The 10,079-nt window shown below is 53.4% G+C and overlaps 1 protein-coding gene across 21 annotated transcripts in view; it reads right to left on the bottom strand.

The window, feature by feature from the left end:
• Window positions 1-4,566: 4,566 nt before the first annotated feature.
• The window catches only part of WNK2 (WNK lysine deficient protein kinase 2), a 128,468-nt gene continuing 122,955 nt past the window's right edge, over window positions 4,567-10,079 (bottom strand). For 12 of the 21 annotated variants that reach the window (XM_051859063.2, XM_051859065.2, XM_070050045.1 and 9 more), the window contains one exon: window positions 6,845-7,262. In XM_051859063.2, the coding sequence (XP_051715023.1) occupies window positions 6,969-7,262 (294 nt within the window). In that variant the 3' untranslated portion in view covers window positions 6,845-6,968. Of the gene's footprint in view, window positions 4,770-6,844; window positions 7,263-10,079 lie in introns of those variants that run through there. The other 9 variants (XR_011379309.1, XR_011379310.1, XR_011379311.1 and 6 more) reach the window with 1 other exon arrangement.

The raw sequence follows: 10,079 nt of genomic DNA, 5'->3' as shown, positions 1-10,079 counted from the left end.
TCATTGAGTTTATCTAAGCTAGTTACCCAACACATTATTGCTATTCTGATTTAAATAAATGTGTTAGATTGGTTAATAATGAAATATTTTACCTTCTTTTGTGCCTTCTCCAATGTTGTTGCATTATGGAGACCTGTATCATTTCTCAGAATACTTACTGCACAGCAGATCTACTGACAACCAAGGTACCTGCCCCCTTTTTTTGGTCTTAAAAATTTTCCATTTTGGCTTCATTTTCTAGATATAGAATTCTAAGTTGGTATTTTTCCATTCAACACTTTAAATATTTCATCCCACTTTCTCTTTGCTTGCAGTTTCTGAAAAGTGATATTTCACATCCTCGTTTCTCTGTAGGTGATGGTTTCCCCCTGGACTCAAGATTTTGTCCACATCTTTAGTTTTTTGCAGTTTGAAAAATACAGGCCCAGGTGGAGATGTTGTTTGGAATTCATCCTCAAGCTTGGTATTAGTCTCAAGCCCCCTGAATGTTTGCTTTGGCTTGATGTCTCATTACTTCTGAACAATTATTCTCAGCTGTTATTTCTTCTAATATTTCTTGTCTTCCTCCCTGTCTTCCCATGTTGTTCCCACTATGCAAGAATTACACCTCTGTAACTGACTCACGCTTCCCTGGGCTTCTTTCTGTTCTGTTTTGCTTCTTGTTCGTCTTCTCAGTGTGGGAAGTTCCTGGTGACCTAGCTGCAGGCTCACCGCACCTTTCCTCGGCTGTGTCCAGTCCATTGTGAGCCCAGCTAAGGCTTCATTTCTGATAGTGTTTGTACTTTACAGCCTCTGCAACCATTTCTGAGCACATCTCTCTCTCTGCTTGAATTACCAGTCTGTTCCTGCAAGATACCTGTTTTATCCTTTAGCGCCCTAAGCATATCAATCAGTTGGCTCATAAATATCTATTATTTATTTGAAAGACACAGTGACTTCCATCTACTGGTTCACTCCCCAAATGCCCACAACAGCCAGTGATGGGCCAGGCCAAAGCCAGGAGCCAAAAACTCTACCCATGTGTCCCATATGGGTGGCAGGGACCCAAGTACTTGAGCCATCATGGGCTGCCTCCCAGGAAGCTGAGTCAGAGGCGCAGGAACCAGGACTTGAGCCAGTCGCTCTGATACAGGATGCGAGCCTCCCATGCCACTGTTTCAAACTCCTTGCCCAGATCTGAAGTGATTAGATCAGTGACCACTACCGAGCGTGGCCATGTATACTTAGGGTAAAGTCTATCAGCACACAACCTGACTTTGAGTCTATTCTTTGTTCTCCTTTCTCTTTCTCCTGTGTCCCCGCATGCTGGAGTTCTCTCTGCACCCAGGCTGCTGTGCTCACTGCTGGCCCACATCCCCACAGCCCAACTCTGAAGCTTCAGAACTGGGCCAGACTGTACAGGCTCATCTCCTCATCAGCCTCTGTGGGGCCCTGGGAAGGAAGCAGGTGTTCTTTTCTCAAAGTTTTCTTCCATGAATATGTCTTGATTCCTTCCTCCTTCATCTCCCCGTCTGTACATACACTTTGTTTGTTCCAAAGTAGCTGCTCCTCGACTTACAGTGGGTCTCAACAACCGCACTGGATGTTGAAAACACCGGTAAGTGGAAAAGGCATTGACTGTCCCTCATCTTCTGCACAGCCGTGGGTGTTCCCCTCACGAAGGTGGGGCTGACCTGGAGCCGCACTTGCTGCTGCGAGAGCACTGTGGGAGAGGGTCAGGCGGCAGAGCGGTAACTGAATGCAGCCTTCCCAGGACGGTGTCTGTCACTGGACCTGCATCGTTCACACCGTCGTACCTCGGGTCATTGTAAGTTGGGGGCTGTCTGTATGTGCGTGCAAGTAGAGACCAGGATAGCTTCCACCTTACGGGTAGATTGTGGGCCAGAAGTATTTCATAGGCCTTGCGTCCTGGACTGTTTGTACATACCCCCAAAATTCCTACGTGGAAGGTGATTATGGGTGTGGATGAGGGGCCTTTACAAAAGTAATTAAAGTTAATGTGGTCGTAGGAGTGGGGCCTTGGACTGACAAGATTTGTGCCCTGTAAGAAGAGGCACAGCAGTCGCGGCCCGCCTGCCACAGAGCTCACACAGTGAGACGGCGCCACCTAGGGCCCGGCAGAGAGGCCTCAGGATGCAGCTTACCTTGATGGGCACCTCAGAACCCTGGGAAACACATTTCTGTCATTTAAGCTGCCCAGTCTGGGATCTCTTGTGTGGCAGCCTAAGCCAACTAAGACACCATGGTTTTGTTTCCCAAAGAAACAACATAGTAAGTTAAGGCTGGGCTCCCCGGCTAAGCCACCAAGACGCTAATGACCAGGAGGTGTAGAGGTCATGTAGCATAACCTCAGCCAAGTGGAATTGTTGGGGGTACTTAACTCATATCGCCAAGTGTTCCCAGGTCGCAGAGCACTGACCAGCTCTTATTAAAGTGCACTTGTCAGAAAAGTGAAGCTCCTTACCCTGAAGATGAGGTGCGTCCGTGAGGCAGACACGAAGAGGACAATGGACTGTCTGGAGCAACTCCACAGGCAACCTGAGAACAGGGCGGAATCCACGGCTCGGCCGGCGGGGCCCTGCAGGAGGAGCCGAGGGGTGCCTGGCAGCAACTGTGGGGGCACTACCAAAGGCACTCATGCCTGGGTCAGGGTCTTCTCACCCCAGAAACCCGTAAGTGGAGCCAACAAGCACCACTGCAGGCTCCCTTTGTCCAAAGGGAGAGTGTGACCTCATCGCCACGCTCCTCTGTGCCCTGGCCAGGCTCACTGAGGGTGCCAGTACAGCAAGGACACTTTGCCTGTCTGTGGGAAGCTTAAAATCAAGTGTAACAAGTAAGTCACACATTCGTGATCTCTCCACGAGGGCTGAGCGTGCTACCCTGAGTGGGAAACAGAAAGCAGAGGATGGGAGGCAGTTCTGGGGGGGGCAGTGGAAGGTACTCCAGGGGCTTAGCTGACCCCCAAAGGCCCTGAGTTCCAAGAAGTGCTTGATGCTAATCCTGGGAACCCCGGGGTGGGGACCTGCTGGGCCCTTCTGAGCAGCAGCAGCAGGTGTATGTGCAGGGCCCCAGAGGAGCAGGAACATATCCAAGACCACTCCCAGAGGAAGTCGGTTTGGTCATTGCCTCCGCCTGTATTGATCAACATGGCCGTTGGGAGATGCTTCCAGAGGGCCTTGCTCACGTGGAAGCGGTGGGCAGGGTTCTGAGACTCGGTCCTAGGTGGAGACGGTACACACAGCCTGCAGAGGAGGAGCTGCAGGAAGTGGGAGGCTCCTAGCTGTGTTGCAGGGTGAACATCTGTTCAGTCGGATCCACTTGAACTTCTCCCTCTTAGGTCCTGGCTTCTAAGGGCTCCTAAAGCCACCTAGGAGCATTTTCACTGCTGTGCAGGGACTGCTTTTATCATCTGCAGGTCTATTCTACCCCTTCACTGCTAAGTCTTCTCATCAGCACGTGCTGTTCACTTGCTAGAAGAGAATGCTCTAAATATACATGGGGCGTGCAAAGGTAGCCAGCATGCCAGCAGAAAATCTGCAACGGGAGCCACCACAGGTGACAGAAAGTCAACAGTGACAGCGTTACTGAGGTCCTGCTGCACACGCAGGGGAGGGCAGTGGTCCGAAGCCCACCCACACCCACCCCACCCAGGCATGCCTGCTGTCCTCTGCTGCTCAGAAGTGCCCAGCAGGCCCCTGCCCCCAGGGTCCCCAGGATAAGCTCCAGCCCCTGCCTTGGAATCCAGGCTTTTGGGGTCAGCATCACCCCCTTGCAGAGAACATTACACCATCCCCCCCAGGGTTCCGCCCCAACCCTTCAGAGCCTGGCCTCGCAGGCTCCCAGGATGCAATGATGCAGCCTCAAGACTTGTGTCCAGGGCAGAAGCCTGCAGGGCAGGAGTTAAACCTCAGGCTTAGGTATTCTGTCCTGATGGGTCCAGACTACATTCTGGGGCACTGGCTACCACCGTTAATGTCACAGCACCATCTGAGGGCTCCGGCAGAGATGAAACCCTGGCACTGCTAAGCCTACCTCCCATCCATCGCTGGAGGAGATGCCAAATCGCAGTCAGAGAACCATGAAAATAAAGGCACAGGTCTTCCCCGTCACGGTGCCGGAGACCTCTGGACCCTCGCCTGGGGTCCTCACTCCTGCTGGCCCGGCCAGCCCATGGAGCTCTTCCTACTGCATGCATCCCTGGCGGAGCTGAGGACAGCTTCCCTGTTTTACACACTGCGCTTTAGACCTCTCCTGCCGTGGGGCGCAGCCTCCGTGGAGCCAGTGGGCCTATCTGCCACCTGCTATGGCCAAGGACCTCAGAACACAGGCTGGCTGTGCTTTCCCTGATGGAAGGGGCTGGACATGGCCACCTCCGGTCTCCACAGCCCACAGGGAGGCTGAGCAGCGTGTGCCTGAGTGGGTGACGGGGAACCTGTATCTGTGACAGCCGGAGAAGGGGCTGCCTTGGGCATGCCAGAGCCTGCCAGTGTCCCCACCCTCACCCTCCACACCACTGAGCCATCTGTATACCCAAGGCCAGCAAAAGGAGAGTGGACAGCCAACATCCCCGCTCCCCCAAAATATGTTTTATTCTTGCATTACGTTTGTGTTTCCAATCGTGAATACAAAATGGTTAGAAAGTGGTTACAAAACAGTGTGAACTGGACACGAGAGCGGTGGGCCCTGAAGGTCGGTCACCTCTCTGCTCAGACGACACGACTTGGGCCTGGCATCCGGGCCGACTCAGTCGGGCTTCTCACTCTCAGGACCTAGAAAACAAGACCGCCACAGCTTATTAGCTGGCCACAGGGCACCGGCCTCTCCTGGGGGCCAGGCCTTGACCAGTCACATGCAGCCGGCTCTCCCAGGTGATGCCCAAGCCAGGCCAACCTATGTCCACACCCTATGCAGACAGGTCCTGTCCTTAACACAGGCCCCAGCAGCCTGTGGTCAGGTCGTTTCCCTTACGGAGATGACTGCCCAAACCCAGACAGGGCAGCCTAGCTCCTCCATGGCCAGATGACCCAAGAGCCAGCAGCCCCTGGTCCCCTGGGGCACGGTGAGTGAATGGTCGGTCCTCAGCTTCCTTGCCTCTGCCCAGGGGTAGCACTGGGACAGGGGCTGCAGTGAAGTTACAGGATGCACTGGCTCTGGGACACAGTGCCCCTTCTCCTGAGCAGAGGTGTCCACTGCTACCTGGACAGGGCAGGACACACCGGGCCGTCAGCTGAGTCAGTGTCAGCCCTGTGATGCAGGAGAGAAAGGTGCCCTGCAAGAGCTGTTGGGGGAGGGCCAGCCAGTAATGCACAGAGAGGGGCCTCTCCCCAAATCACCACCTGCCTTAAGGCCACGCCCCTGCTGGAAGGCCAGCACCCTCAGGTGACCTGTGGTAACCCAGCCCCCAAGTCCTCGGCAGAGGTGTCCCGCCCTCCCAGGTGTTCCACCCACCAGCAAGAAAAGGATGCTGGGTACCATCCGGGGTCCTGCAGCTGGGCATTCTGGGAGGCAGCCCCAGCGTGGATGGGGCAGAGATGCCATTCAGCTGACCACGAGAGACTCTCCCCTCGTCTGTGCTACTGAGCACAGCTCAGGTGCAGGGCAGACACCAGCATCCTTAGGGCCTCGCTCTCCTTGCCCTGTGCTGGGTCCAACCTGGCGCCTTACTCGGCCTCCCCCGTCCCCCAGCTCCCTGCTCGGTAACGTCCCATCCTCCCTACAGTCTGGTTTTATGTGGACAGAGGGTAAGAAAAAGATGTTGTTCCACAGTGTTTTCAAGCACAAGTGTTTATTTTCTCCTTCATATACATAGTCTCACGGGGGTCCCACCATCATGTGTGAGGAACAGACTCACAGGCAGAGGGAAGGGGCAGGCGGCCTCCATCACTGAGGGCTAGGGCTGAGGGCGCCCACTACAGAGGAGAGAAGTCTCTCATCACAGCGTCTCCCCTGGCAAAAGGCTGCACAATGACCTGAAAAATCCAACTCTAACTGAATGGGTGGAACGATGTATTTAAACCAAAATAATCCAGCAGGTTCTTATAAGCACAGCGGAACCAAACAGTTGCAGCAGGCTGCCAGGCAGGCGGCCTTCTGCGGGAGGAGGTGGGGCCTTCGTCCCTGCCCAGGGCTAGCAGGTGCCTGTCTGAGACGGGGCCTGTCAGGGTCTCCAGGAGAGGGTCCTGCCATCAGCAGCCCCTATGAAAATCATGGAAGGGGCAGGCCAGTGGGCAGGAAGTGTTAGGTGCTGCTGGGTACAGGGACAGGTGGGAGTGCTGAGGCCCTGCACCTGTGTGCTCACAGCAGCCATGGGCTCTGGTGAGCTTTGCTCACTGAGCATTTTCTGGTACGCTCCTCACAGCCCAGCTTCATTGCTGATATTCCTTACTGAGCAACTTGGCCACTGAGTAAGTCAGGGACACCCCTCACCCCCAACCCTGCCCCGCCAGCCCCGCTCCAAGGGCCAAGTCCAGCTGGCCTAGCATTTGCAGCTGTTCCAATATATTCAAGACTGCCAATTCAGTTCTTTTGCTTTTTTTAAAACAAAATATTTACAACAAAAAACTAAAGATCAGATTGGGAGACCATTCACATATCCGCAACTTAACATGGTAAATAAAGATACCAATGCACAGGCCGGTTGTCAACAAAATACACCTTTTCTCATAAGTGATTTTTTTAAAATGTCTCTTTCCATCGGGAAAAGCTGAAGTCAAGACCCTGCACTTGTGCGAGGTGATGGCATGGTGCTAACCGTTAACTCAAGGACAGGCGGTGGGTGTGAGCCACATGCGGACCTAAGAGTGAAGCGGCCTGCAGCAACATCAAAAGCCAGTCTGGTTACCGCATGCTGCGCCCTCGTGGCTGGGCCCTGTGCCCATGGTGGAAGGGAAGGACACAGGGGCCAAAGCACAACCCACTTCCCCTGCACAGTTCAGTATGTTCCCTCCAGCCAGCGGCAGGGCAGAAGGCTATGTGATGTGGAGCCGGGAGGCAGGTGCACTGACCACGGGTGGCCACAGGAACGCTGGCAACATGGGTGGGCCCCTCTGGGCTGCCCAGGGCCCCCATGACACAGGCACTGGAATCAGGCCTCCATACTGACCCAGAGGCAGTGCACAGGGCAAGGTGGGGATGCTGGAGCAGGCAGTACCTGGTGTGGGCACAGGGAGGGCTGGGGTGGCTCCGGGAATGGCTGCGGTGCACAGAGGGCCGGGCACTGGGGCCAGACATGGCATCCCCATTCCTGCTCGAGCTGTTGGCATCTGTGGGACAGAGAGAGAGAGAGGAAGGTACACAAGGCTGCAATCAGCTGGCCTCTCCCCATGGCTCTGGGGTCCCTGCGGTGTCCCTTCCTCAGGATAGAGTAGTCCCCGCCCCGCTGCAGACAAGCATCCCCAGGGCTGGCACCAGGGAGATGGTACAGCCAGGCCAACTTTGGGCTGCGTACCCAGACCGTCCACAGGCCAGAGCAGGCCTCAGAGCTGGACCCCTCCACTCCGCGGACACCCAGGCCTCTTGCTTGACTCATGCTATGGCTGGGATGTGACTGGGGAGGGATTTGTGCAGTGAGGCCTGGTCCTCAGTGTATTGATATGGCACAGTGGAACCTTCAAAAGCTGGGGCCCAGTGGGAGGTCTGCTGGCCACTGGGGATTGCCCTTAAAAGAAACTGTGGGAGCCCAGCCTCTGTCTGGCTTCCTGTTTACAACATGCTCACTCCTTCCCTCTGCTGTTAAGCTCTCACTAGAGCTCTACCAGTGGGACCACCCAAGCTTGGGCTGTTGGCCTCCAAAACTGTGCACTGAATAAACTTCTTTTCTTTATAAAGTCAGCCTGACTCAGGTATTTTATTACAAAGAATAAAAAGGCAGACCGGTGCCTGGGCATAGCAATTGTGCTAGGCAGGATGGCAAGGCAGTCCCTCCCTTGTGCTGTCAGTCAATGGAAAAGCCACGAAAGAGAGGAAAAGGGGCAGCCAGGGGCTCCTGGAGCCAGCATGGAATGAGAAAGAAACCTGGGCCAGCACCGCGGCTCACTAGGCTAATCCTCCACCTAGCGGCGCCGGCACACTGGGTTCTAGTCCCGGTCGGGGCGCCGGATTCTGTCCCGGTTGCCCCTCTTCCAGGCCAGCTCTCTGCTGTGGCCAGTGAGTGCAGTGGAGGATGGCCCAAGTGCTTGGGCCCTGCACCCCATGGGAGACCAGGAGAAGCACCTGGCTCCTGGCTTCAGATCAGCGTGGTGCGCCGGCCGCGGCAGCCATTGGAGGGTGAACCAGCGGCAAAAGGAAGAACTTTCTCTCTGTCTCTCTCTCTCACTGTCCACTCTGCCTGTAAAAAAAAAAAAAAAAAAAAAAAAAGAGAGAGAGAGAGACAGAAACCTGCTGAGGCTATCCCAAGAAAAGAGGTCACAGACCACAGCCTTCAACACTCAAAAGCAAATGTTGGCAAATAGAGTCCAGGGACTACAGAAAAGACAAAACATCCCCACCTGTCAGGGTTGCCCCAGGAATGCCAGGTTGCTGTCCCGCTGGGAACCACTACACCTCACTCCAGTAAGGACCCTGTAGACGCAGGGCGAGCTCTCCACAGCCCCACACCCTCATACAAGGCACCCTCAGGGGCAGGCTGAGAGGGAGCCTTCCCTTAGCAAGGCCTCCTCGAAGCTGACAGCCAAGCCCTTCTGGTGGTGAAACACCAAATGCTTCCCAAAGCTCCTTAGCACTTCTGTCAGCACTCCAGGGAAGTTCCAGCCGAGGCTAGAAGAGGAATGAGGTGCAGCCTGCAAAGGCAAAGGGAAGCTCTCTGCAGATGACAAGACTGTATGGAGACGCTCCCCATGGATGGACAAGCCAGTTTCTAGAACTAAGAAGCCAATCAAGGCTGACCTGCAACCACATTCCCATATACGGGCAACATACAACTGGAAAAGCACACTGAAGGAACAGATCCCAAGACATCAACCATCTAGAGATAAACTGAAAGATGTGGAACTACTTCTCACCAAAGACAAAGAGCAGAGACACCATCTTTGTAGGAACACTCAATAATGGTGATCCATCACCTCACATTCAGCTGATCAACAGGTGTAATGTGCTCCCAGTTGAAATCCTAGCAGGTCATCTTCTACAGAGTAACAAGCTGTTTCTGAAAGCTATGGTGTCCCCTTCGCTTATCTGCACTGACACTTTCCATGGCTTCCGTTAGCTGTAGTCAACCACAGTCTGAAAACAGTAAATGCACAGTGCCAGAAATAAAAATTCCTGTTTTAAACTCTGTGCTGTGCTGAGTAGTGTGATAAAATCTGGGACCACGTGTCTCCGTCCTGCCTGGGCCATGACTGGATCCAGCATAATCATGCTGTATGTGTGCATGTGCAGGGTAAAAATAAATGCATATAGAGTTTGGTGCCACCTGCGGTTTCAGGCAGCCACCGCAGGCAAAGGGGCATTCCTCTCTGCAAACATTAAAACAGAAAAATCAAGACATTCTTAGAGATTAGCATTACAGGTCTTATCACCATTAAAACTCACAACACAGGTACGGTAATTGAGAGTGTGGTACTGCCAATAATGATAAAAGAATGGCTAATGGAAACAAAACTGCAAGTTCAGAAACACACTTACATATACGTGGCCCCCTGATAAATGTCTGAAAATCAGTGCCATGCATGTGCAAAGAATGCTGGAACTACCAACAATGCACACAGGAAAAATCACCAAATCATACACAGGTTAACCTGAGATGACTCACAGGCCTGAATACAATAGCCAAAATTACAAACCTTCTAGAAAAAAAAACAAAATTAAAGCCTCTGCCATTTCACCATTAAGTAATGCAAAATGACACAGGACAGGTGTTTGGTGTAGTGGATAAGACTTCACTTGGGACACCTGCATCCCCACATCAGAATGCCTAGTTTGAGTTCCTGTTCTCCTTTTTTCTTTTTGTTTAAAATTCATTTATTTATTATTTGAAAGGCAGAGTTACAGACAGGTAGAGGCAGACAGAGAGGTGTCTTCTATCTGCTGGTTTACCCCCAAATAGCCACAACGGCAGGAGCTGGGCTGATCTGAGGCCAGGA

Source organism: Oryctolagus cuniculus, chromosome 1 (assembly GCF_964237555.1).
Source record: "Oryctolagus cuniculus chromosome 1, mOryCun1.1, whole genome shotgun sequence".
Taxonomy (NCBI): Eukaryota; Metazoa; Chordata; class Mammalia; order Lagomorpha; family Leporidae; genus Oryctolagus; species Oryctolagus cuniculus.
Note: the sequence above shows the minus strand (reverse complement) of the source record. Positions and strands in the feature narration are given on the sequence as shown.